Consider the following 26,624-nt stretch of genomic DNA (forward strand, 5'->3'; position numbering starts at 1 on the left):
AGCAAATCTCTTCCTGACTCAGGAGATTGGGGATGATGCCACACTGTCGTCTTGACATCAGCCATGGTGGGAATATTTACAGCACGGCAACTGAGAAATGATACAAATCAGATACCCATCCATGTCCTGAAAGCATGTAAAACACAAGCAAACCCCTGGTCCTGCCCGCTGTTGTAACACCCTGCTAGCCCTTACTAGGCATTTGGTGTCACTCTTCTCTGCACAAAAATCCTGTGAGATAGTCATCAGCATCCCCGTTTCATATTCAGGGTTCACGAGGTACATGATTTGATGCTGGGTCCCAGCTCGCCACCCTGGTCTGTGCACCTCAGTAACCAGGACCATGAGAACTGACAGGGCTGGCCGAGTTGTTAAAGATCATTGATCATCTCGTCACCCAACTCTGCAGAGAAACTGAGCTCAGAGAGACTCACTGTGGCAGGGGCTTCCTCTGGTAATCCTGCCTAAGGTGGAAGCTGCCATCTCCCCACAAACCTCCCAGACCCACCACCCTCACATTGGTGCCCACCGCAAAGCCAAGGTCACTATCACCTGATGTTCTACAAGCATGGCTGAGATTTTGGAAACTTTGCATGCAGATCTTGACATTCAGTGCAAGTTCTATTTTGTTTTGCTTGATTTGACCCAGTGCTCAAGACTCTCAAAAACATTTAAAATCTTGCTTGGGTCATTTGTAGTATGTCTCTCTCATAGACGGGTGTCATTGACTGCCTTGATCACTGCACTGTCGCTGCAGGAACTGGGGTTAAACTTTTTTTAAAAAGGACAAGCAAGTCAGAGCTTTGTGGCCCACTACTGGAGAGCCCCATCTTGTCTGACAGAGGTCTGGCATCCACACACGTCGGAAAGCAGGTTCCTCCCTGGCCCTCCCATTCCCACCCCGGCTCCTCCTGCCGCCCCCCCCCCCACCCCCCAGAATCTTGATTTGTGTTCAGGGAACATCAGCAGAACTTTTTCAGGACGCCCATTGAGGTTCGCGCTGTGCACCTTGCCCTCGACAGTCTCGGGTTTAGAAAGAGGGATCTTCCCCCCTCCTCTGCTCTAAGAGATACCCCTCCAAGGATTCCTTTTGTTGGACAGCAGAGTCCCCCAGCCATTCATTAGACGTGGAACTCCGGTCCCGGGAGTAAGCGGCTCTGCGTTAGGACCTGGCCCTGCCCCCAGAGTCCCAGGACTGGGCAGAGGGCCCCACACCCGCCGCGCAGGAGAGCGGACACGAAGCGGTCTCTCCGCAGACTCCAGGGGACTCCCTCTTTCTGAGCCCTCCACCTGCGTACCTAGGGGGAGAGAATCTTGCGCGTCCCTCTACCCCGCCGGGAGATGCAGAGACTCCCTGGTCTCCTCCTCGGACCCCTCTTCCCGCCTCTCCAGGCCTGGGGACCTTCACGTTCGGCCGGCGCGCCCCGGGCGGGCGCCGCCTCAGGTGAGGTCTCACCTGGGGCTGGTGGGAAGCTCAAACGGGAGGCGGGGCGGGGCGGAGGCGGGCCCTAGGCGGAGGCTCCACCCGCGACGGGGCGGGGCGAGACCGGCAGGGCCAATGGGGCTGGGGGCTCACCGCCCGCGGAGGTGCCGCCAGCGGCGCTCCCTCCCCCCCCCCCGCCCCGCCCCGCCCGGCTTTAAAGCCCCACGGGCTGCTGGTGGCGGCGCTGCGAGCGCTGAGCGGCTCGAGGAGATGCGACAGGGCGCCGCGCCGCCGGCACCATGCGCCCCCCGCCCGCGCTGGCCCTGGCCTCGCTCTGCCTGCTGGCGCTGCCCGCCGCCGCCGCCGCTGCCTACTTCGGGTCAGTGCCCGCGGCGCCCCCGGCCCGCGTCCCCGGCCAGCCTGCCTCCCCTCCTCCGGCTAGAACAGGGACAACTTTTCCCCTCCGCTGGCCCCGGCCGCGACGGGACCTCGAACTCAGACCTTAGGCCCCGGCGGGCCCCAGTCCCGGCTCGCTGTCAGAGTTCGCGTCTCGAGCTCCGTCTCTGACTTCCCCAGCTCCGGCACCGATCGCCCCGTCTGGTGTCCCACTCTCGGTCCTCTTCGCCACCGCCCTTCCCACCCCGCCCTACCCGAGACCTCATCCCGCCCACTCCGCCGGGCTTCGGACCCCGGCGCGAGCTCCCGGACACTGGGCACGTTTCGGACCCTGGCCCCATCCGCGCGGCGCTCCCAGTCCCTGCTGGTCCAGGCGTCCCTCCCGCGCTCCGATGCCCTCTCAGGATCCTCACTCCGTGCCCTGTCTGCTCATAACCTGGTCTCCGTCCAGCCGCAGCCCTCGCCCGGGCTCTCTCTCCACCCCCTGCCCTCCCCCTGCGGAACCGAGACCCTGTGGGCTGGGTGGCTGGGCGGGGTGGGTTGTTGCCCCGGCTGGGGGCGGGGATCGCGTTGATGCCGGGGGAATGCGGACCTGCGGGCGGGTGGGGGGTGTGAACTGGAGATGCGGAAGGGAATCTTCCGCTAGGGAAGCCTAGCCAAGTCTCAGACTTGGCGTCGGGTGAATTATGGGGTGAATGACCAAGAGTGAGAAGGGAGGAGGGGTACATGATTGGAAAAGGAGGCTCAGAGTTGGGGAGACACTAGGAGGGGAGAGCGGGAGGAGCAGGGAGTGAACGCAGTGCACTGAGTTACAGGGCACTTGTCCCTCCTTCTCTGACCCTCCTCCTCTGACTTAGGGACCTGGGTGGGAGGTGGGGTCGTGGGTGCGAAGGCACTCACATGACCTCCACCTAACGCTTGCTCCAAATAAGTACAGGCTGTTACTTTCATCTTGTCATTTTGTGTGTGTGTGTGTGTGTGTGTGTGTGTGTGTGATCTTCACTGAGGTTCACAGTCTGACTAAAGCAAAGGCAAGAAAACACATCAAGCCAGTGACCTGCCAGAGACTGTTCTTAAGGACCTGCCAGGGAGGGGAGTAAGGATCTGAGAAGTCCCCGCACAGGCAGAACTAAGGGCTGTGGGCTAATTTCCGGGTCATGACCCTGGTTGAAAACGTGTCTTGGCTGTGAGCAGTGGCCTCTCCTGATATATAAGGGGGTGGGGTGGGGGTGGTGTAGGCAGGTCAGCCCAGACCCTAGCTCTGAGCTCAGCTTGCTGGTGACAGGGGAAGAGCAGCCTCTGGACTTCAGTGACCTTTTTGTACAAAGACAGAGCTGAACTTGATAGAACCGAGCCTCTATTTCCACCTGGAGAGCAATGCGCAAACGTGTTTGCTTGACAATGATTTCAGGCTTGGAGGCACTGCTGCTGTCTCAGCAGGCAGGATACAATGGCTAGGGCACAGACTTCGGGTACAATGCCCAACCCAGCTACTTGCTAGCCCTTGCTCTTGGCCAAGTCACTTAACCTCTCTGTGTCTCAATTTCTCATCTGTAAAATGAGGATGGTAGTGCCAATTTCATATAGACGTTATATGGGTTAGTGCCTGGAAACCACTTAGTATAGCATCTAGCACATAGTGAATGCTCAGCTAATGCCAGTTATTATTATCAGTGAGGAGATGAGGTATAGTAGCTTGGTATCCCAGCCCTGACAGGGGTGTCTGAGCTGGATGGAGAGAAAAGAGAACAAATGCACCTGCATCCTTTTGGACATCAGCTCATTTCCATAATTCTTTGTTTGGGTTTTGGGGTTGGGGATGGGGTCAAGGCCAGATGGAGTGAGAAGAGAGGGGCTCCAGAAGGCCTGGACCATCCCGGCTGGTGTGGTTGGAAGGGAAAGGAATTTGTGGCAGCGCACAGGGGTAGAATTTGAGGCTTGTGAGCCGGGGCGTGGGTGAGGACACAAATACTTGGAGAATAAGTTAAACTGGGGCCTTGGGCTCTTATGTATTTAGACTCGGAGAATGGACAGGATTCAGCCTGAGTTCTCATTGAGAAAGCGCTAATGGGACTCAGGTAGGCCAGATTCTCCAGCTTCTCATTAGAATTTGCCCTCTGGAAGGAATCTGGTATCAATCATCCACACCATAGTGAGAATAGGAGGAAATGTGTTTCTCCTTTCTCTGGGTCATTTGCACTTCAAGTATCATTTCCAGTTATAAGATGGAATGTTTGGGCATTTGATAAAAGAAAGCTCAGATACCAGGAGAGGAGGCGAGACCAATATTCTGGGGGTCTTTGGAATCACAGAATCATAGACCTAAGAGTCGGACATGCCCTGAAACATTTCTGGCTCACCCCCCTGTTTCAAGTGGGTTGTGTGTGATTATTCCTATTTTTCAAATGAAGCAGCCATCATCCCCAAACCGCAGTAAGCCAGCAACCCAGAGCTGAATTCTGGTGTTGCTGATAATGACCTAATTCAGAATTGCTGTTTACAAATCATACAGCCCCTCTCTCCTGATCCCCAGAGTCATTCTTGGGGTTTATAGGATGGGGTAAATAGTTCCCCAAAGGAAACCAAGGATCAGAGACGTTCAGAGATTTACCCTATGCCACACAGCAAATCAGTGGGAGAGGCAGGACAGAAACCAGATTCTGTCCCCAGTCTGGGCTCTCTGCCCTCCAGGGAATAGTCAGCAGAGCGAATGCTGTGTGATCATCCAGGGCAGAAGCAGTTACAAGGAGCTACAGAGGGTAAAGCGGGGGGAGGGGGGCAAGGGAGAGGGTGGCCCCCTCCCCTGCTTGGTTACTTGTATAGGTCACTTGCCTCCAAGGTCTATAGCACCTGGAGGTCCTAAGTTTCCCTAATTCTAATAGGCTGATCCTGGCCTGAAAATCTCAGATTGCTCAACAACTCGTGTTCTGGCTTGGATGCTTGGGAGGCCTGGTGTGGTGTTTTATAAATGAACATGCACTGTATTATGTGACAAGTAGAGCCCATGACAGCCCTTGTCCCCCGATCCAGTCTTTAAGTCATCCCGATGGGTTGATAACTCCCAAATCCTTCCTGTGGATACAGCTTTGTAAATCCTGATAGACTTTGGGGATGCTTTTAAAACGTGTGACCTCTGCACTGGTTAGGTTCCTTTCCTCTCTACAGAGGGTAAGGAAAAGTTTATGAAAGCACAGTCTTTAGATCTGAATTTAAATCCTGGCCTTTTGTCTTGCTAGCTATGTGGCTTCAGGCAAAGGTCTTAACCTTGCTGAGCTTTTGATGATGGTAACACCTATCTTAAAGGCTGATGTGAGGCTTCGCTGAAATGATGGATGAAAAGCGGCCTGACTGGGTGCCTGTAGGGGCTCACTTTTGGTGGTTGCTGGGGCTCTGACCATCTTCTTGGCACATGGAGGTGGCATCATCATGAAGAAAGCAAAACTCAACCTGCTGTGTTTTCTCTGATCAACATTACATGCGGTAAAATGCATGCATTCCAAGTGCACAGTTTGGGTTTTAACAAATGCATAGCTTTGTGTAAACACCATCATAATTACTGCATGGAACACTTCCATCAGCCCAAAGGATCCCTGTGCTCCTTTGCAGTCAGCCCTCCCCAACCAGCCTTGGATCATCACTTCTCTGCCTTCTGTCCTTATACATCAGTTTGGCCCATTGTAGAAGTTCGCATTAATGGAATTATCTGGTACATGGCCTTTTGTGTCTTAATTGTTTTGCTCAAAATAATGTTGTTGTCTTTTTAGACTTTTTAATTTTTTTAATTTTTTATTTTATTTTTTAAATTTATTTGACAGAGATCACAAGTAGGCAGAGAAACAGAGAGAGAGAGAGAGACCGAGAGAGAGAGGAGGAAGCAGGCTCCCCATAGAGCAGAAAGCCTGATGTGGGGCTTGAATTTAGGATCCTGGGATTATGACCTGGGCCAAAGGCAGAGGCTTTAACCCACTGAGCCACCCAGGCACCCCTCAAAATAATGTTTTTAGGATTCATCCACATTGTGACATACATTAGTATGTTCTTTAGTATGTTTAGTATTAGTATGTCCTATTAGTATGACATTCCTTTTTACTGCTGAGTAGTATTCCACTGTATGCACATACCATAATGTGTTTCTTCATTTACCAGTTGATAGACATCTGGATTGTTTCCAGTTTGGAGCTATACCTTTTTTTTTTTCTTTTAAGATTGTTTATTTATTTGAGAGAGGACACGGAGAGAGAGGGAACACAAACAGAGGGAGTGGGAGAGGGAGAATCAGGCTCCCCACTGAGCAGGGAATCTGATGCAGGACTTGATCCCAGGACCCTGAGATCATGACCTGAGCCAAAGGCAGATGCTTAATGACTGAGCCACCCAGGCGCCCCTGGAGCTATTCCAAATAAAGCTTCATATAAGCATTTGTGTACATGTACATAGTGGACTTATGTTTTTATTTCTCTTGGATAAATACCTAGGACCTGACTCTTGGAATGCCTATGTTTAATTTCATAAGAAACAGTCAAATAATATTCCAAAGTGATTGTACCATTTTAGGCAATGATGTCTGAGAGTTCCAATTACTCCGTACTCTTGTCAATGACTGGCGGTCATAATTTTCAGCCGTTTTAATGGATATGTACTGATATCTCATTGTGGTCTTAATTTGCATTTTCACACTAATGAATGGCATATTGAACACTTTTTTAAAAGATTTATTTATTTATTTGAGAGAGAGAGAGAAAGAGAGAGCATGATCAGGAGGGGCAGAGAGAGAATCTCAAGCAGATGGTGTGCTGAGTGCAGAGCCTGATGTGGGGTTCTATCCATTTCATGATCCTGAGATCAGGACCTGAGCCCAAACCAGGACTTTTAACTGACTTTTTACCACACAGGCACTCCATGTGTTGAACATTTTTGCACCTGCATGTTAGTCATCTGAATATATTTTTTTCATCAGGTTCTTCTTCTTTTGTTGAGTTGTAAGTGTTCTTTGTATATTTTGGATCTAGGTCCTTTGTCAGAAAGTATTGGCAATATTTCATCCGTACCTTTGGCTTGCCTTTTAATTTTCTTTTCTTTAAATTAATTGTCTATTTATTTGACAGAGGGAGACATAGCAAGAGAGGAAACACAAGCAGGGGGAGTAGGAGAGGGAGAAGCAGGCTTCCCACCGAGCAGAGAGCCTGATATGGGGCTCCATCCCAGGACCCTGGGATCATGACCCGAGCCGAAGGCAGACACTTGAAAACTGGGCCACCCAGGCACCCTTTGCCTTTTAATTTTCTTATTGGAATCTTATGAAGAACAGAAGTTTTTAATTTTGATGAAGTACAGTTTACAATTTCTTGTATGGTTTATTCTTTTTTGTGTCCTACCCAAGAAATCTCGGTCTACTCAGAGGCTGTAAAGATTTCCTCTTATGTTTTCTTCCAGAAACTTTATAGTTTTAGCTTTTGCGCTTAGGTCTACTTGTTCCTTTTGAGTTAATTTATGTGAATTGTCTAAGGTCAGGGTCAAAGTTTATTGTTTTCCATGTGGACATCCACTTGTTCCAGCACCATTTGCTGAAAAGATGGTCCTTTCTCTGTTGCCATTTTTGTTGCAAATTAAATGAATCAACATTTGAGATTCTATTTCTGGACTCTTTATTCTGTTCCATTTACCTATATGTTTATCCTTATACCAATACCATATAGTCTGGATTATAGTAGCTATAGTAGACTTGAAACCAAGAACTCTAAGTACCCCCCTTTTTTTCTTTCAAAATTGTTTTGGGGCCCCCCAGGTGGCTCAGTTGGTTAATCGTGTGACTCTTGATTTCAGCTGAGCCACGATCTCAGGGTCCTGGGATAGAGCCCTGCACTGGACTCCATGCTCAGCAGGAAGTCTGCTTCAGGACTCTCTTTCCCCCTCTTTCTCTGCCTCTGCCCCCCCCCCATCTTCCTCTCTAAGATAAATACATAAGTAAATAAATCTTTTTAAAAGGTTATTTTGGCTAGTCTAGGTCCTTTATATTTCCACATAAATTTTAGAATCAGCTTATCAATATCTATAGGAAAGTCTGCTGGGGTTTTGTTTGGGACTGCCTTGAATCTGTAAGTCAGTTTATTAGAAGCTTGACATTCCAACAATATTGAATCTACTTTATAAAGAGGCATATTTCTTTATTTAGGGCTTTTAAAATTTCTTTCAGCAATGCTTTGTAATTTTCAGCGTATAAGCTGTACACATATTGAAAAACATTCCTAAGTGTTTTTTGTATTTGGATGGTATTGATTTGACTTAAATACACTTTTTTAAAGAAATTGATTGGGTCCCAACAAAAACAGCGTTGGAGGGAGGAAGGGGTAAAAGAAATTTTACTGCTTTGGGGTGGTGGATTGAAAGCCAAACATCACTGATAAGAATCATTGTGTTTGGGGAAGGAATTTAGGCCGGCTTGTCCCTGGCTGAGCTGTAACCCCCACCCCTGAGGAGGAGTTGGGCTCTGGAGTTGGGCTCAGGGTCAAATCAGCCTCCTCATGGAGAGTGATGGATTTTCGAAGGCTGAGGAGAGCAGGCAAGCTGGGGGACTCCGGGGCTGGAATCCTGTAAGCCAGAGAGGTCCAGGTGCCTTTAGGATTATGTGCTCAGGTAGAAGTTGGGCTCAGGAGGAGGTGGGCCAGGTGCTCTGAGGGTGACCCCACCCTAGCATCACCGTAAGCAGGGAAGAGGTGGCCTGAGGCCCTGCTACAGTGTAAGGAGCACTGGACTTGGAGTCACATAGCTTGAGCTCAGATCTTCCATCCAACCATTTATTAATGTGACTCAAGGCAAGTCAGTTAACTATTCTTTTTTTTTTCTTAAGATTTTATTTATTTATTTGAGAGAGAGAGCACGAGCAGGGGGGGCAACAGAGGGAGAAGGAGAAGCAGACTCCTCGCTGAACAGGGAGCCCACTGTGGGACTTGATCCCAGGACCCTGGGATCATGACCTGAGCCGAAGGCAGCCACTGAACCAACTGAGCCACCAGGCGCCCCAAGTCGGTTAACTGCTCCAACCTCAATTTTCTCATCTATTAAAATGGGCTAATCCTTAACCTGTAGGGTTGTTATAGTTAAATAAGTGCATATAAACTGCTGAAATGCTATCCATGTATTAAGAGTTCAAGAAATCTAATGATCTGGCCTTAGAGCCTCCCAGGTTAGGAGCATCTTCAATGTCCCATAAATTTTTTTCTCTCTTCATTTTTGCCCCCGTCACTGTATAATTCAAATCCTTTCCATGCTCAGCATTTTATGTGCATGATCTCATTAATCCATGGTGACATCCCAGGCGGTAGGTGCTGGTAGAATTTTCTTTATACAGGTGAATAGGGAAAAAGCTCAGAGAGGCCAAGTGCCTTGCCCAAAGTCACCCAGGGGGTCTTGGCAACACTGAAGTTTGAATTCTGGCCTGTCAGCATCCAGAGCCAACCTTGTCATCATTCCCACCTCCTGCTGCCTCTGTGCCCCACCCCTGGGGGCAGCTCTGACCTTTGAGCCCTCCCATCTGTCACCCGCATCCTACCCCTGGCATATGACCTATCCTCTCTTGCACTGCTGGTCTTAAACACTTGCTTTGCTACCCATTCTTTTCAGGTGCTGATGTCTTTGATTCATGCATAGCTCCCTTTAGGCAAGGGTCTTGGGGCCCTGTTGTTGGCTGAGCCCCCTACAGTCAGTAACACTGCTTCGTGGTCCACAGTGAATGTCGAGGTGGGCAGCCTCTCTCCCTCTCGTGGGCCCTTCCTCTCCCCCAGCATCTCCCTCTGCCCCATCGTATTTGCTCTTCCATCTCCTGCTTGCTCTTGCTTCTCGAGCACACACTGCTTTGTTATGACCTGGCCGCTTGTCAGGATAGGAAGCAGAAACAAAGCAGAGAGCAGAGACTTGCCTCTGTTGGATTCTAGAAGTCAGCCACAACTGGCCTTCTGTGGGAATCCTGGTGGCAGCCAGGATGAATTGGGGGGTAGGACAGCTGCCTCAAGCCCCCTCACTGGAGAGATGAGGACCGAAGGGGAAGGGTGGAGAGTCTCAAAGAGCAAGAATAGGTTTAAACCACCATGTTCAGAGTCCTGGAATTTTTTTTATTTTTTATTTTTTTTTTAATAAGCACTACACCCAACGTGGGGCTTGAACTCACTACCTGGAGATCAAGAGTCACATTCTTTACCCACTGAGCCAGCCAGGCACCCCCCAGAATCCTGGAAATTCTAAAGAGACTGGTTTTAGGGCAAGAGCAGAGCTTTCTTGATAGTTACATTCGCTTTACTGCCAGGTCATGTCAGAATTCAAGAATTTGTGAATTTTAGAAGGGTAATATAATGTGTATACCATGTGTAGGGCAGCACCCCATAATCAGACACTTTATTATTTTTGCAGGAAAATATCTAAATGTGGGGATAAACGGTCAGACCATAAACTGTTCACATCTGGGTTCAGGTCAGGACTTGCTGCGGTAGGAATTCACCATAACTGCATAAAAATCTTTAGTGGTTGCGCTTCCTAGAGCTGGAATTGTGAAGGAAGGTCTGTGAACCTGGGGTAAATTTTCAGCACTGTCACCACTAGAAGTTGTGCAAGCTGAGGTTTAAAGAAAGACTTTTGGGCCAAGTTCTTGTCGGGTCCTCACTGGGTAGCAAAGGGAGGCTTCAGTTGCCTGGCACTGCTTGTCCCAAGGAACTGAGGTCGGGAGGGAACAGACCTGGCTCTCCCAGTCCCCACAGGGGCTGAGCCTGCGGCCGGCGGTGTCAGGGTCTGACTGAGAGCCCGGATCAGGCCCTGGGGAGAGCGCGGGCCAGTGGTCAGGGTCTGAGGGCCCGGGAGGGCGTGGCCTCAGGCCGACCCCTCCAGAGCCACGCCCCCCAGAGCCTGCAGGGCCGAACTGGCGAAGGTTGGGGGTGTTCGGGTCGGTCCCTGTGGCCCCTGCAGGTTGGGAGTGAGAGAGCAGGGAGGCGGGGTGTGGAAATGGGCCTGGGGTGGGGGCGCCAGCAGGTGTCTGAGGAGTACGTGCTTGGGGTGGAGAATCTGAGCTAGGGACAGCAGACTTCAGGGTAAGAGAAACCAGGACCTCTGCCAGGGGCTTACAGGCTACTTGGAGAGTCTGTGCAGCTCTGAGGAGGAAGAAAAGAGTGTCAACCACACAGAACTAAGGATGTTATATCTGAAAAAATGAGAGAATGCAAAGAAAAAGGAAAAAAAACACAAAAAACCAAAACGACGGCCCGAGGGGATGGATCCTCTGCTACAGCCGCACCTGGCTCTGAGTGCAGGACATTCCAAGGTGGAAAGATGTCCTGGTCCTGCTGCGGTGTTGGTGGTAGTGGGGTGTGTGTGTGTGCTGCTATATTCCCAAAGAAGAAGCCCCTTAGAGCTTCTTCTCTGAGGGCCGTCTTGACCACTCAGGTGTTCCCTAGGCTCATTCAGGACGTGGCTCCTTCACCAGGTTGGGAAGCTCTTGCTGTCCTTGGAGCTGAGAGGCGAGGTGTGGCGGTGTGGACCACCCCTGGGCCCTAGAGGAGGACAAATAGAACAGACAGCTTGGGATATCTCTGCCCAGAGAAGCCACCAACAGTGAACTAACCTCATCACACAAGGATCACACACAGGGCATTCCCCAGGGGCCTGGTTCTTCCAGGGCCCCCAGCTTAGCCTGAGCCTGCCTGCCCCCCGGTGGGGAAGAGGCTGACCACTCCAGAGCCTGCCCAGCTGGCTAGTTGGTCAACGTACTACATACAGTTCAATAACTTGGTCAAAGTTACCCAGCCTAGGAGCCAGGGTTTCAAGGTTGGGGCACAACCAGATGGGAGTGTTGGCCACCACAAGAAGAGACATTCTTAGTGACTACTTGCCTTTTCCTGCAGTCCCCATCCTGTATCCCTTAAACTACTCTTCCCCTGGGTCAGGGCTGGGCTTGTGAAGCTGGGGAAGCTTGTCTTAAGGCTTCTAGCCACTCTTTTCTCTACCCACCCCATCCTTGCTCTAAGCTTCCCCTTCCTCTTCAGTTTCTTCATGATCCTAGATCCTCTCCTATGATCTTCCTTCTATCTAGCCAAGTAGGTTCTCAGGCGCTAATATTGTATCAGACTCTCACACTTTAGTATGAAGAAGCAGGTCACTTCTTTAAGCTTTATTTCTAATTTTTAGCCAAAAAGAAGCTGAGTTTTAGACCAGGAAAAAGCAGTCTTTTAAACAAAGCATACTTCTCTCCCTTTAGCTGCCCAGGAGCCCAGAGGAGTCCTGACGAGATTGCCTTCTTTTCATACCTATCCATCTTGTGTTCTTTCATCCTGGACCTTTGCTGTGGTGGTGCTGATTTTACTTCCCTAAAGTGCTGCAGTGAAACTGAAAGCAGAACCCACCACGCATGACAGAAACAATGAGGAATCCCATCTCTGTCCCGCCACTAACTCAGCGGGTCACCTTAGGCAATCAATACTACATGAACTCCCAGGGCACCAAACAGGTCAAAGCAGAGACCTGCACCCTTGGCAAACCCCTTGCCCTCCCGCTTGCCCCCAGAAACCTCTGGAATACCTCTCAGGAGCTATCAGGGCAAAAACCTCTGGCCTGGGTGATCTTAAAGGTCTTCTTCAGCCTTAAAATATAATGATTCAAGTGGTGTGCATTGGGACCCAGACAGGGAGCTGGGGGAGATGTTCCTAATCTCAGGCCTCTAGAGATGAGGGAGCCCCCCTGCACACGGGGACCCTCAGTGGCCACTGCGCCACCCGATCCATGCGTGCTGGGGATGAAGGCTTCCCCTCTCGGGCTTCTGCCTGAGCTTGAGTGGAGAGGGAATGAGACAGGAAGGAGGAGGGGGAAACATTTCCTCTGCAGATGTTGCACCAGCCAAGCTCAAAATACCGAGACTGTTGAGATGCAAAGCGTGCTTGCTGAGCGGGCTGCTTGCTGCCCACTTAGCTGTGAGCACACGTCTGCTGAGATGCCATCCTCAGCGGCTGCAGACAGGAAGTGGAGCTGTTCTGGGAGAGACAAAGCCCACAGCTGGGCTCTTTTCTCTGGGAGCCAGGGCAGTGCTGGGGCGGGGCATGAGGCTCTGGGGATGGGCTCTAGGGGGGAGGTGGTGCCCAGATTCGGTCCTCAAGGTAGGTTCATGGAGTTCTGAACTTAAGAGCTGAGGACGAAAAGGGGGGTAGAGCCAGGAGGGGCTGAGGGGGACCCGTGACAGGGAGGTAGTGAGTGATCTTTTGTGTCTTTCAGTCTTCCGTGGGTAGACCTGGCCTGAAGCTGACCCTCAATAAAGTTGTTGATATTTATATTTAAGTGAAGGGGTGAGTGAAGGGGGCTGGAGCTTGGAGGAGTGGGGGAGGCGGGTGCCTGGGTGGGTGGCTTAGTCGGTTAAGCATCTGCCTTCAGTTCAGGTCGTGATCCCAGAGTCCTGGGATCGAGCCCCACGTCAGGTTCCCTGTTTTGGAAAGCCTGCTTCTCCCCTCCTCTCCCTCTGCCCTTGGCCCTGCTCATTCTCTCCATCTCTCAAATAAAGAAATAAATAAATCATCTTAAAAAAAAAAAAAAAGGAGTAGAGGTAGAATATGACAACTGGCGGGCGACTCGGCCAGGCTGCTCATTAAGGACGTGGTCTTGGAGGAGGCATGAGGTTGACACGGAATCCAGGAGAGGAGAAAGGAGTCTGAAGGATGGAGGGAATGTGCGCTCCTCACCAGGGTATGCTGGGGGCTTCTCGGCATGACAGAAAGTGGGGAGAGAAGCTTGGAGTCGGTGTTGAGGGTACCCCCTCTCTGCAGAGGAGCCAAATGCTCTCTCTTCCAGGGCCAGGCACGGCCCTCCGCAACTCTCCCTGCTGGGAAGAGATGGGTGGTGGAGAGCCCTGGGAGGGGGTGGGCTGGGTGGATGTGTAGGGGGATTTAGTGAGGGCTGTGAGGTGCACCGAGATGTTTGAGATGAAAGCACAAAGGAGCACTTACCATGCAAATGGCCGTGCAGCGGAAGCCTCTTATCGGGAGCATCTAATGGGGTTTTTCCAGGTCCAAGGCCAGTGCTCCAGGCAGGGCAAGGCTTTCCTGGTTCCCAGGCAGCTGCCCACAGTTGGCATGGTCCCTGGTGCCAGGCACAGCTCCTGGCCCCTCCAGCTAAGGGTCTAGACAGGCTGGCATTACCTGGTGCCCTGGGAACCGCCAGGCTTGTCCTACACCACCCACCCACTCACTCACCCACATCCTGGTGGTGACCTCTTCTGGAACCATCAGACCTTCTCAAGCAGAAACAAGAGGGAGTGGGGGGGGCGGGGGGAGAACAGCGCCTGAGGTGCCCCCAAGTGATGGGAAATGCACTACACCTGCCTGGTCTCCCCCACCCCCCCCCACAACCTACTCTGACCAGCCAGAAGTGCTCTGGGGACCTTCCTCCTACCTCCTTCCCACCCCTCAGGACTCTTACTACAGGTAGGATGAGGCTGGCCATCCTAGGCCAGCCTAGACCAAGGTCAGGTTCTCACCTCAGCCTCTCTTCTGCTTCTTGGGGCCTTGGGAGAATCTGGAGTACTGCTGAGTCCAACCAAGTTCCTTCTAGACCAAAAACTGAGGGGCAGGAGTGTGTCCTCGAGGCCAACATAGCACCTGGCACAGAGTGAGTGCTGGGGAAGGACACGTCTCTGGAGCTTACTATGTGTCAGGCACTCTTCTAAGCCCCATGCAAGTGCTGACTCATTTAATCCTCCAGATAGTCCTGCAAGATAGGTGCTGTGGTGACCTGCATTTTATAGGTGAGGCACAGAGAAGTGCTTTGTCCAAGGTGCCCGAGGTGCTTTGGCTAGTAAGAGGTGGAGGTGGGATTTGAACCCGGGCAGTCTGATCCCATCATGCTCTCCCGCTAGCCAGTGTGTATTTGTTAGATGGAATGAGTTCAGCAAAAGAGTTGACATTCCCAACGTCACCAGTGAGTGAGGGCAGACCTGGGACCAGACTACCCAGGCCAGAACAGCTTTGGGGGTCTGAGACCCTGGGGTCCCCTACTCCAGCAGGTGGTGGGTGATTAGTGCAAGGTGAGCTCCATTTTCTCTCTGGGGCTTGGTGATGACTGGGGTCCTGTTGAAGGTAAACCAAAGCAGCCTCCTGGGACACCTGCTCCAAATCCTGGGAGAACCTTCTTTTCCTTCCTTCGGGGTCATCCCAGGTGGGGCAACTTCAGCCCAAACTGTGGATGGGCAGGAAGAGCCTGGAACAGGCAGAGGAGATCCGGGGGTGGGGGGTAGGGGTGTATGTGAGGTGAAGTCCTGAGGGCCCTGACTTTTCCCACCCTGGGAGGAGACAAGGTGGCCCAGGGAACAGCCGGGGCTGGAGTCAAAGCCAGAGACGTCTTGCTGTGTAGGGGTGAGGACTAATGGTCTTGTTATTAAACTAAGGCCTTGGTCTGAGGGTGCAGAGAGCAGAGGATCACAGGCTGGAGGCAAAGAAGGGAGGAGAATGGAGCTGATCACATGCGATTGTTGCTTTTGTCAAGGAAAAGAGGGCCTGGAAATCAGTTTGGGGAAGCCCCGCTGGAAGCAGGAAAGGGGGAGACGTGCTGGGCCGAAGCAAATAGAGCCATCCGGGGGGGGGGGGTGTGTGTGGCATGAACCCAGATGGCCCAGGAGCCCTTGAGTCAGGCAGAACCCTGGAGGAACTCATCCCACAGCCCAGAAGAGCAACTAGAAACTTTCACAGTGTTCCTTCCCTGCTCCTGAGCTCAGAACCCTGGCTACCTGTTCGGTGGAGAGCGTCTGACCTGACCACAGGACTGTGTCTTTACGAAAACTCCAAATTTTGTCTGGATTTGTACAACTGACAAAGCTCACTTGATCTTTTCCAGGTGTACATCTTACCCCCACGGGGCCCAACTGACATGTAGGCAATTACGATTTTGCAGAGAGGCTGGGGGGTGCGGTGGGGTTCTCAGGCCTGGAGTGCCAGGGAATGTGGGTTCTTCAAGGAGAGGAGATCAGGCCCACGGACCCTAAAATGGATGGGAACCCGCGATGGCTAGAATTCTTCTGAGGTCCGGGAAGAAGGCTTCCCTGGCAGATACTACGGGAGGGGTCTGTTAGCTGACTGACATTATTTGAGGGAATAAGGGGTTTTCTAAATTTGATGTCATGGCACTATTTCCTCAAAGGAAATAGGAAATCAATAGGAAATCAAGAAAAAGGAAATTGGGTCCTGGAAGATCCCCCAGCTGTCTTCGCAGGCCTTGAGGGGATTCCTCAGGCTGTCCCAGGGGAGTCTTCTCTGAGAGCAGCCCTGGGCAGACCAGGGCCCAGTGTGGCCCGAGGCCTCTATGCGGTTGGCTGCCTTTCCTGACCATTAATCGCTACTAAGTGTCATTACTGCTAATAAAATTAACCGACTTTATACTGGACTTTTTCTGGGGCCATCAATCACAGGGTCTATTACACAAAATTAAAAAAAAATAGGGGCGAATGGTTGGGAGAGAGGGTATTTGTTGAGCCTGGCTCCCAGGTTCAGGATGGGGCGTGCTGGTCCTTCACCGCTGTCCAGAGGTCATAATCTGTGAGAGCACCCTTGGTTAGACAACCACTTCAAGCCTTAACACTGTACTAGAGACAGGAGTATAGAGGGCAAGAATACAGCTGCCCACAAGAAGACTCTGTGGTTGGGGCTGAAAAGCTCCCCAAATTCTCCCTTCTTCTCTCACCTCTGCTTCTCTCCATGTGTTTGGTTCATTGTTTCACTCTCTCTCTGGACTAGGTTCTTCTTTTTATCTCCTGAGTGACAAGCCCAATCACCCAAAGAAAGAAAAAAAGGAAGAAAGAAAGAAAGAAAAAAACCAACTGTATGCGCAACTTAATTCAAATTCCAAATTCCCAGAGAAAGAACTGATTGGCCCAGCTCGAGTCATGTGATCCTCATTGGTCCAATCACAAGGTTGGAACAGCAGGTCACATGGTTCCAAATGGTCAGCCACAGGGTAACCAGGCAGACAGGAACAACCAGTGGGCAGCCAACTCAGCAGGTACCTGCAATTTAAAGGTCTTAGTAATAAGGACTCAAAACCTGATAGAGATGATCTAAATTATATAACAGAAAGTATAAGATGTAGCTCTAATGATATAATAATCATAGCTATTATTCTTGGGATGGCCTCTGAGACAGACCTGGAAGGATATGCAACCCCATTGGTCCCAACTCCCATCACTCCCTGCCCATTCTCTCAACTGTCCACCAGCTGCTATGAGGGAGGTCCCAATTTCTGAAACGCAGGACGGGCGTGAGCAGAGTTTTCCCTCACACCAGCACCTGCTGTGGGGAGGGGAACATTTGCGGGATTCATTGGCTCCCATTCCCTTTGCGCCCTTCCTACTGGAAGCCAGGCAGGGTGGGGCCTCCTCTGCGAGAGCTGACATCTGGACCTGCCTGCCAAGGGTCAGGCTCTAAGGGTTTCCTGCCAGGCTGCAGGGAGGGGCTTGGGTGTAGACCTGGTGGACCGGAAATTTACCCATTTGCCCCCAGATTAATGATTAACAGGTCCTGGCCCTCACCCTGTCTAGCAGGGGAGCCTAGGGCCAGGCTGGGCCAGGAGGAGCCTGATAGCATCTGTCTCTGCTCAGAGGTTTCGGAGATAGGCTCCACACTGGGTTGGCTGCATCTGATGGATTTAGAATCTACTGGCATTTTCTGGGGGCACCTGGGGCCTGGCCAGAACCCATACTCTCCCTGGGGCAGTGTGGCATCCAGCCAGATGTCCAGGCTGGGTCAGGTGGCTCCAAACAGGAGAGCCGTGTCCTCGGCTCCAGGGGGAGTGATCCTCTCCTGGAACAGCGGATATTCTACCCATGCTGAGCGCCAGCAGGGGACAGGACAGAGGGCTGCTGGGGAGAGGGAAGGTGAACTCTAATAGTAGTTCCTCCCTTGCTGCTCATCTGTGTTATGGCTCAGGCCAGTACCTGCCTCTCCATAAAACCTTATTTCCTTATCTGGACAAAGGGACGATCTACCCAGATTAAACAATAAAGCATCTTGCGAGAGGAAAGAATTTTGACATACTCCAGCCAGCGGAAAGGTGGAACCAATGTGTCCCAGGCACCATGTTTGGTACTTTTGCTGGGAGGTATAATCCTCCCAGCAGCCCCAGGAGAGGGAAGGGATCCCGGAGGAGAAAAACCAAGGCTTCAAGGTGACAGGGCTAGGAAGTGGCAGCCTGACTTCAGAATCCACAGACTTCAGATATAGTAGAACAGGAAGTCTGGAGGGGATGACATGATGGAAATTCACCCACCCATCTTGTCAGTTCATCCGTCCTTCCTTTCTTCTTTCCTTCCATCCAGGTACTCCCTACGCATCTCTTTGTAACAGGCACTGAGTGGTCAGAAGGTTGACGATCTAGCTGGGAATTGTGGAAACAGGTTGGGCGGGCACAGGATTACCTGGGGAGCCGTATTATATAACCTGAGGGAGAGAAGGGTATCAGGGAAATTGCGGAGTGTTTGCCCCGCATCTCCCTATGTCTGCCTGCCCCCTCCAAGAAACGTGGCTCTCCCCTCCAGGCGGCAGCCAATACTCTATGCAGTATTTCCCAAATGTCCCTAACCGGGGACATTGCACAAGGTACATGGTGAATACAGATCCCAAGGCTGCCCTCCAGACCAACAGGATCGGGATTGCCGAATGTGGATCGTGGGCAACTATATATATATTTTTCTAAAGATTTTATTTATTTATTCGACAGAGAGAGATCACAAGTAGGCAGAGAGGAAGGCAGAGAGAGAGGAGGAAGCAGGCTCCCCGCTGAGCAGAGAGCCCGATGCGGGACTCGATCCCAGGACCCTGAGATCATGACCCGAGCCGAAGGCAGCGGCTTAACCCACTGAGCCACCCAGGCGCCCAGTATTTTTAATAAGCACCTAGATGAGTTTTATGATTGGGCACGTTTGGGAAATGGAATGACTAAGAAGAACAGAATCGTTGGCATCTGGAAAACTTGGGCACGAGATCTTATTGATCTTATTCCAAGCACTTGGGTTTCCTACTCTAAAGATGGGCTCATAAGTGCATGGGGCTGGCCCACCACCCAGCAGGGAACAAATGAAGCCCCCTGAGAGAGCCTGCTTCCCCTTTGCTTGTCCCCTGTCCTCCCTCCTGCCTTCTGCCATCAGAACCCCCAAGGGACACTGTCTCTCTCTCTCTCACTGCCCCCTAGCCTGACTGGGCGGGAGGTCCTGACGCCCTTCCCAGGGCTGGGCACCGCCGAGGCCCCCGCACAGGGTGGGGCCCACCTGAAGCAGTGCGACCTGCTGAAGCTGTCCCGGCGGCAGAAGCAGCTCTGCAGGAGGGAGCCCGGCCTGGCCGAGACCCTGCAGGACGCTGCCCACCTCAGCCTGCTCGAGTGCCAGTTCCAGTTCCGACACGAGCGCTGGAACTGCAGCCTGGAGGGGAGGACGGGCCTGCTCAAGAGAGGTAGGGGGAAGGGCTCTCTGCCTGCCTCTCTGCGGGGATGGGGGGAGACGACTGTGGGGGGAGGACTGCTGGGGAGGAGGATGGCTGGGGAGGAGGCCCCTTCCTGCCCCCCACCCCCGGCCACGCTGCCCTCGTGAACCTAGCATAGTCCCCAGGAGAAGACTCGGGAGTTAACGAGGCTTTGCCTTTTCCCTCGGTTTGGGACGAGTAGGGGAGCAAGGGGGACCCGGGAGCATAGGAGGCACAGCCTATTCCTGGACTGAGGAGGAGTCCACAGATGAGACGGGTGGTCCCCCCAGTCCCCTCCCTCAGCCTCCTGCACGCACGCACACACTCACACACACGCGAACACGGGGCAAGAACGTGTAAGGATGGAGGGCGGGTAACAGTGGACCAAATAACCTGAGACGGGCCAAATCCATGTGTTCCTTCATTCACCCGTGACTTTGTTCATCGCATCCATCGGTCCATCGGTCCCTCCTCTCCTTCCATTCACACCCCACCTTCTTCCCCACTCCCTGCGTCCCTCAACACTTCATTCACTAAGCATCTGGTGAGGCTCGCAGCAAGCCGGCAGCCACTGGGCTGGATGCTGGAAGCACAGAGCTGAACCCACCCCACTGGCCTCGGAGAGCATATAGCCCCAGGGGGAAGGACATCGGTGGTCTGTGACTCTTTCGCCAAGCAGCAGGGGCTGTTTAGAAAAAGGCAGTATGGTCTATAGGAGGAGCCAGGCCCCTCCTATAGGCCAGCTGCTCTCCACGGCTGGGGAGGGCCCGGGATGGAGCTGATGCTACTTTCCCACCACAGTTACCGGCACCCAGAGACCCTGGAGTGCAGGCAGAGGGCGGTTGGGTTTGGGCTATGCCCCTGCAAGAGTATGGGAGTAGCAATGTTCCTGGCAGGGGGTGGGGTGATCAGTCCTGAACAAGTCAGGCAGGAGACCGCAAGTCACTTCTCAGTGGGTCTGCTGCTCAAGCAGGTAGCAGAGAGTGACATTTAAGCGGCATCCTGATGCCCACAACACTTAGGGGATCAGGGACCTCAGAAATGGGTTGGTCCAGTCTGCCCACACCTTGACTTAGAGTCAAGGTCAATGGTTTGGCCTCAGCTCTGCCCCTCACCAGGTGCCCAAGTCACCTCTCTTTGCATCTTCATGTCCTCCTCTAGAGGAAATAAGCGCTGTCTGCTGCCCTGGGAATCAGGCATATACTCCACAGTGAATCGGAACGTTCTATGGAAAGGGCAGCCTGCAGCTGGAGCCTAAGGGACAGGCGACAGGAGGCTGCCCCGAGCCATGTCCTCAGGTCCACACGGCCCTCCTCAGGCTCATCACGGCACCCCCACCATCCTCTTCTGCCCTCAGAGGGCAAAGGGCAGCCTCTGAGCCCACTCTCCTTCTCCCTCCGGGACCTCTCGGGTGCCTGGCCCAGGTTTCAAGGAGACGGCCTTCCTGTACGCGGTGTCCTCGGCTGCCCTCACCCACACCCTGGCCCGGGCCTGCAGCGCCGGCCGCATGGAGCGCTGCACCTGTGACGACTCCCCGGGCCTGGAGAGCCGGCAGGCCTGGCAGTGGGGCGTGTGCGGTGACAACCTCAAGTACAGTACCAAGTTCCTGAGCAACTTCCTGGGGCCCAAGAGAGGAAGCAAAGACCTGCGGGCCCGGGCGGATGCTCACAACACCCACGTGGGCATCAAGGTGAGCACGTTGCCTGGAGCCAGAGCCCTGCCCCTGCCCCTGCCCCTACCTCCGCCCGGGTGCCCGTGCAGCCGGCCAGGTCTGCAGCAGGCCCCTCAGCACACACGCAGCTGTCCCCGCGGGAGCCCCATTCCTTCCACCAGCATGCCCTTACCGGGTGCCAGGAAGGAGGGAAGGGTCCTGGGCACCATTGTGGGCTAAGCAGGAGGTGGGAGCCAGGCTTGGGACTGGGCCCTAATGAGGCCCAAACAGGTTTGGAGAAGGGTCTCCATTCCCAGGACAGGCCTTCCTGGACGTGCTAGAAGCCAATGTAGTTTGAAAACTTTGATCTGGTGTAACACCCCCATGTCCTCCATCCTACAGATGGAAAGACGGAGGAGGCCCAGAGAAGGGAAGGGGCTTAGCAGAGAGGCACACAGCAGTGGGAGACCGGAGGGTAAAAAGTTTCTGAGTCTATTGGAGTCAGAGGCTGAGAGAGGCCCGGCTTCCAGTTCTTGAAGACACTGACTTCTGTGTCCTCACTGCTAACTCTGTGTAGGTATGCTGCGTTCGGTTGTGCAAGCTGTGTATGCCACAAGGACTCTGGGACAAGGGAAGGAGCAAGGGCTGAGATCTGGCCCATACTGCTCTCCCCAAGGCACTGTGGCCCAGCAGAAGGGTGGCCTTGAGCTAGTTTGCACAAAGGTGGCACGTGGGTTAGCTCGGGTCCTATTTGCCCTCTTCCGCTATCTCTTGCCCATCCTGCTGCCACATCCCTGCCAGGGTCTACGCTCTGGGGGAGGGCTGGTGCCGTGGGCTCCGGGCCTCCGGCCACACCTGCAACTCTGTCTCTCCTGGCAGGCCGTGAAGAGTGGCCTCAGGACCACGTGTAAGTGCCACGGCGTGTCAGGCTCCTGCGCCGTGCGCACCTGCTGGAAGCAGCTCTCCCCGTTCCGTGAGACGGGCCAGGCACTCAAGCTGCGCTATGACTCCGCTGTCAAGGTGTCCAGTGCCACCAATGAGGCCTTGGGCCGCCTGCAGCTGTGGGCCCCTGCCCGGCCGGGCAGCCCCACCAAGGGCCTGCCCCCACGGCCCGGGGACCTGGTCTACATGGAAGACTCGCCCAGTTTCTGCCGGCCCAGCAAGTACTCGCCGGGCACAGCGGGCCGGGTGTGTTCGCGGGAGGCCAGCTGCAGCAGCCTGTGCTGCGGGCGGGGCTACGACACCCAGAGCCGCCTGGTGGCCTTCTCCTGCCACTGCCAGGTGCAGTGGTGTTGCTACGTGGAGTGCCAGCAGTGCGTGCGGGAGGAGCTGATATACACCTGCAAGCACTAGGCCTGCTGCCCGGGGTGTCCGGGGGTGCTGCCAGGACCCCACTGGGCGCTCGGCCACTGTGAGCAACCCCCCCCAGGCAGGGACACAGGGCAGGCAGGCACTCCCTGAGGCACGTGCCCTTGCGCACACCTCCTCTCTCAGCCGGGGTCAGCCACCTTTCCCTCCCTCAACACTCCAAGGAGAGAGGCTCTGGGGGGAGGGAGGACGCCAGCACGGAGGGCCCCAGCCTTTTAGAGCAGGAGCGCTGAGTCGGAAAGGAGGTGTGGGGCGGAAGAAGGGAGACCAAGAAGAGGCCAGGGCGGAGGTTTTTTAGCGGGGTGACATCCTGCTCTCTCCATGCCTCCGGTGAGTGGCCTAGAGCCAAGCAAGAGGTTGGGAGGCGAGCTTCTGGGCCAGCGGGGCACGGGGAGGCAGTGTCCGCTGGAGCCTGGCCGGGATGGGTCCTCCTGGCCTTGCTCAGGTCACAGTGAGCCCTGGGGGCCATGCAGCTCTACCCCTGGGGGGCTTTGCCATGTTAGAGGCTGGGGGGAGAGGCAGGGAGGGAGGGGCTGTTTGTTCGCAGAAAGCCAGATACATGCCCCAGGGCCCCGTGTCCTTGACTTGGCTTTCTTTTAAAGTGCTCACTGAGGTCTCATTCTTGCCTGGAGAGCTGAGTTGTCCTCACCCACCCAGCCTTGCTCGGTAAGAGCCCTAGTGGATGCGAGGCTGATGGGGTCACACAGTCCCTGGGTGGGTACAGCTAGCGCACCGAGGCTGGACAGAGGGACAGTGACCCCTCCCCTGTGTTCCGGCTGGGGAAACTTTAGTCCCAGCCCAGGAGAGGGTGACAGCCTTTGGTCTGAGGCAGAGACACAGGGAGTTCAGTCTCTCAGCCTCCCCTTAAGCCCGGTTTGGTCCACTGCCTATGGCCGCGGTCCACCCATGCCATGAGGCCCCAACACAGCTGACATCCGTGACCCAGAAGAGTTCTGACTCTGCTTAACATTGCCACTCTGCTAGCTACTCATCTAATTAAGCTTTTGCCCTGGAGTTACAGGCGCGGGAACGTCTTGGCTAAGCCTGGTTCCTTGGGGGCCCCCTTCACTCACGGATGGCCCCCATTCTGGCTCTTACCTGAGGAATAGAAGCGACTTTGCTAATTTCCTCTGATCCTGTGGACATTTCCAGTGCTACCCACCAAGGTCCTGTGTGGGAGGAGGAGACAGTCACTGGTACATACACCCAGGTACGCATGCACGAGTGTGCGGGAGTGTGTGGGAACACACGCGCACAAACACACACGCGTGCGCGTGCACACACACAGGCCCCTTGGACCTGCCAGGCTGGAGGGTTCCCGTTTAGCAGCACACACTCTCTGGTTCAGAACCAGGACCTTGCCGGGGTCACTCCGCTGGAAGCTGAGTGCTTCCCCAGAGCAGGGCCCAAGGCCAGCTGGGAGGAAGTGACCTCCTTCGGGAAGCCCTTGACCGCTTTGCCGGCCCTGCCACGCCCTCTGTCAGCTTCCTTTCTCCCTGAACCCGGAGTTGCTGACCCTCTGCTGAACAGAAACTTCAGAATCAGCCTAAGGCTCAGAAATCACCAGTGGGAGCCCAGGAAGAAGGTCCGGGCTCTCTGGGACCTCCCGGGCTGAGAAGCTTCCCTGGCTTTGGGGGGTCAGGGCAGCCCGTGGGACACTGGAAAGATCTCTGGCTGCAGAGATTCTGAGGAGAAGCCAAACTTACCAGAGAGCCTCCTCACTGGACTGACCTCGTTGGCCCAGGCAGCCGGCCACCTCTTGTCAAGAAGAGCAAAAGAGAGAGCGGGCTGGTTTTCTAGGTTCTTCCACTCCCCCACTACTGTGTGGAGACTGTTTCTTGGGCAGCCCAATCCATCTTGTTCCTCTGAGACCCCAGCTCTCGGCATAAGGCCCCAGAGGGCTCCCAGACAAGAAGAAGGGGCCTGATCCACCAACCGACCATCCGCACCCCGAGCCCCCTGCCGGCTGGGGCTGCAGGAGGATAAAGGCAGACTCGGAGGGACCAAGGACGAAGCTGGCCGCCAACGCTGACGAACTAGGCCACTAGCACGGGTGTGGGCTCTGAGGGCCCCTCGGCCTGTGGGGGACGCCCCCCATCTAGCCCTCTGTCTCTTCTAGCTCTTTTTTCTCCATCCCTTTCTCTTCTGGGCGCCCCCAAGGTCCACCTCAGCCTTGCGGGGGCCCCTCATTCTACAGCTTTAAGGGAAATGCTCACAGGGTATTTTTTTTTTTTTTTTGTCTACCTCACATATGTAGTTTTTAGGGCAAAAGAGAATAATTTATATAGCTAAGATATATGAGAAAATATTTATGTATAATATTTATATAATTTCTATATTTCATGGGCAGCACCTGTGGGGGCTGTGTGTGCTGTCGGAAGCCTTCTGTCTGGGGAGACACCGCTTGACCAGACAGGGACCGCCTCTGAGCTGTTCCCCAGGAGGCTGGGGTGTCTAGGAGTTTCTTGTAATCAGCCTGTCTTGGTGCCGGTCAGAACGCATCCCCTCTGTGCGGGAGGCCTGGTGCGCTCGGTCTGGATCTTCCTTGTGGAGGTTTTGTAAATTCTCTGTTCTTCTGGGTCCCAGGCCCCTCTTCTGCTCCAGTGACACTGTCCTGCTCAGAATAACGATGACACTTTGCATTTGTAAAGCACTTCCGATTTTCAGAAACATTATTGTCCTTTTAATCCTGCTTGATTTCCCCTGTAATCCCTGAATTGTTTGGAGCGGGGAGAGGGGGCTCATACTGTACAGGGTTTAGAACTGGAGGGCTGTGCCCAGCGTCACACTGAGGACATCCATTCGACAAGTATTTACTAAAACTCTGCGTGGGTTAGGCACTGTGGGAGCTGACTTGCCTAGGAGCCCCAAAGCCTGGAGACACGTTGAGCCCAAGAGCCCAGGGAAGTAGCTGCTTCTTCAGTTGTGTGTGACCTTGGCCTTTTGGATCTGGACACACATCAGCATCTCTCCAAGCGGAGGCAAGGACCCCAGGGGCTGCTCGAGAGAATTGGGCCACATCATAGAGCCCCTCCTGGGCCAGAGATGGGTTTTGTTTGCTCATGTTTGTGGTTTTCTCTTAAAAATGAATTGTTTTCCATTGGGTTTGGGGCTTGCCTTGTGAAATCAGTCGTGCTGGCCAAGGGGATCTGCATTCTTACCTGGTCACAGTCAGCGACAGGGAGGGAGCCCTAGGAGAGAAGCCGCATGGGGGGGTGGTTTCCCAGTTTGCCCAGTACCCCCCACCTCAGTCCACTTAATTCATGGATGTTCCTGCCTGGCTCCTGTGGGCACATGGTCTCCCTCCCCCTGTCCAGATCAGCCCCGTGTCCCTGTGTCCTTCATCGCCTGGCAGGCCCACAGGCAGACCCATGCCAGCCCCAAAGATCATTTCTTGTTTTCCAGAGTTTCCTCTCTCAACAACCATGAACTTCACGTGCTTTTTGTCTCAGCACATTTTGGAATTCCAGTGGGAGCTCTTGTATACTGAGCACACGTGACGTCCATCCGCTCAATCAGCAATCACATGGGGGAGGCCTGAATGAGCTCCAGGCACCTCTCTGGGCACTGGGGTGTAGCAGCGAGCGAAACCAAGTCCCCGCCTCATGGGGGTGACACTCTACGGGGGGAGAAAGACAATAAACTCCACGTCAGATATCTGTACCCACTTTGTCTTGATTTATTGCAATAACGCTGCGTATTGGACACAACCAGTAAAGGCTCCCAAAGGCCACTAAGAAGCAGGGATGTCAGATCTGCTGGCCTTCAAAGCGTGGCTTGGTCCCCCTCTGGTCTGCCACCCTCCCTTTTATGGATTCTGGATAAACTGAGGCCTGGAGGAAGGAAGTGGCCCGGCCAAGGTTATGTGCTAAGTCAGACCAGGCTAGAGGTTGGGTCCCCTCCCAGACTTGATCAGTGTTTCTAGCATCTTCACCCCAAGCCCAGCAACGCAGGTTGGGGTTGGGGGGGGGGCAAGATAATGCAAAGCAGGAGCCTTAGGGCCCAGGAGGGGAAATGAGAGGCCCAACTGAGCAATGGTTTGGGCCCTTTTACGAGGGAGCCCCTGAGTTCCTTTCTCTGGCCATACTGCCTTCTCAGTATGCTTCAGGAAGGGCATGGCCTTCACCACCACTGTGTTTGGCGGCCTGACGGGGGACAGGCCCCTTATTGAGCAGAGGGCCACAGAGAAGGCTTGGCAGCTGCCTTCCCCGTCTCCCCACCCCCCACCACTCTTCAGCCCTGCTGTGATCCACATCAGGTCCCTGGAGAGGGAGCCAGATGGTGGTCCAGCCCAACCGTGAAGGCACCCATGCCTCTACGTGCA

At 53.8% G+C, this 26,624-nt stretch overlaps 1 protein-coding gene and 1 long non-coding RNA gene across 6 annotated transcripts; one reads left to right on the forward strand and one right to left on the reverse strand.

Annotated features, from left to right (window-relative positions):
- The first annotated feature begins 1,666 nt into the window (after positions 1 to 1,666).
- On the forward strand, positions 1,667 to 25,963 carry WNT9B (Wnt family member 9B). Of its 5 annotated transcripts, none has more exons than XR_009400398.1 (6): positions 1,667 to 1,802; positions 19,016 to 19,272; positions 20,706 to 20,971; positions 21,812 to 22,630; positions 23,322 to 23,510; positions 25,706 to 25,963. XR_009400398.1 is itself a non-coding variant. In XM_059380013.1 (4 exons), exons 1-4 carry the CDS (start codon positions 1,723 to 1,725, stop codon positions 22,283 to 22,285), a joined length of 1,077 nt encoding a protein of 358 aa, XP_059235996.1. In that variant the 5' UTR covers positions 1,667 to 1,722; the 3' UTR covers positions 22,286 to 23,313. The 5 variants fall into 5 exon arrangements, 1 of the variants encoding a protein (XP_059235996.1); XR_009400399.1 differs by having other exon boundaries at positions 23,453 to 23,510; XR_009400396.1 differs by having other exon boundaries at positions 23,322 to 25,963.
- On the reverse strand, positions 16,597 to 23,485 carry LOC132004003 (uncharacterized). The gene is made up of 3 exons (XR_009400400.1): positions 23,399 to 23,485; positions 18,095 to 18,264; positions 16,597 to 16,835 (listed from the first exon to the last, which is right to left on the reverse strand). It is a non-coding gene; the product is annotated as an uncharacterized LOC132004003 (long non-coding RNA).
- Positions 25,964 to 26,624: the final 661 nt, after the last annotated feature.

Source organism: Mustela nigripes, chromosome 16, assembly GCF_022355385.1.
Source record: "Mustela nigripes isolate SB6536 chromosome 16, MUSNIG.SB6536, whole genome shotgun sequence".
NCBI lineage: Eukaryota > Metazoa > Chordata > Mammalia > Carnivora > Mustelidae > Mustela > Mustela nigripes.

Excerpts from the sequence above, each read along its gene's own strand:
- WNT9B (XM_059380013.1), top strand. The coding sequence starts at position 1,723 with ATGCGCCCCCCGCCCGCGCTGGCCCTGGCCTCGCTCTGCCTGCTGGCG. Across the intron at positions 1,803-19,015 it reads GCCGCCGCTGCCTACTTCGG|CCTGACTGGGCGGGAGGTCC; the intron begins GTCAGTGCCCGC and ends ACTGCCCCCTAG. Across the intron at positions 20,972-21,811 it reads ACACCCACGTGGGCATCAAG|GCCGTGAAGAGTGGCCTCAG; the intron begins GTGAGCACGTTG and ends CTCTCCTGGCAG.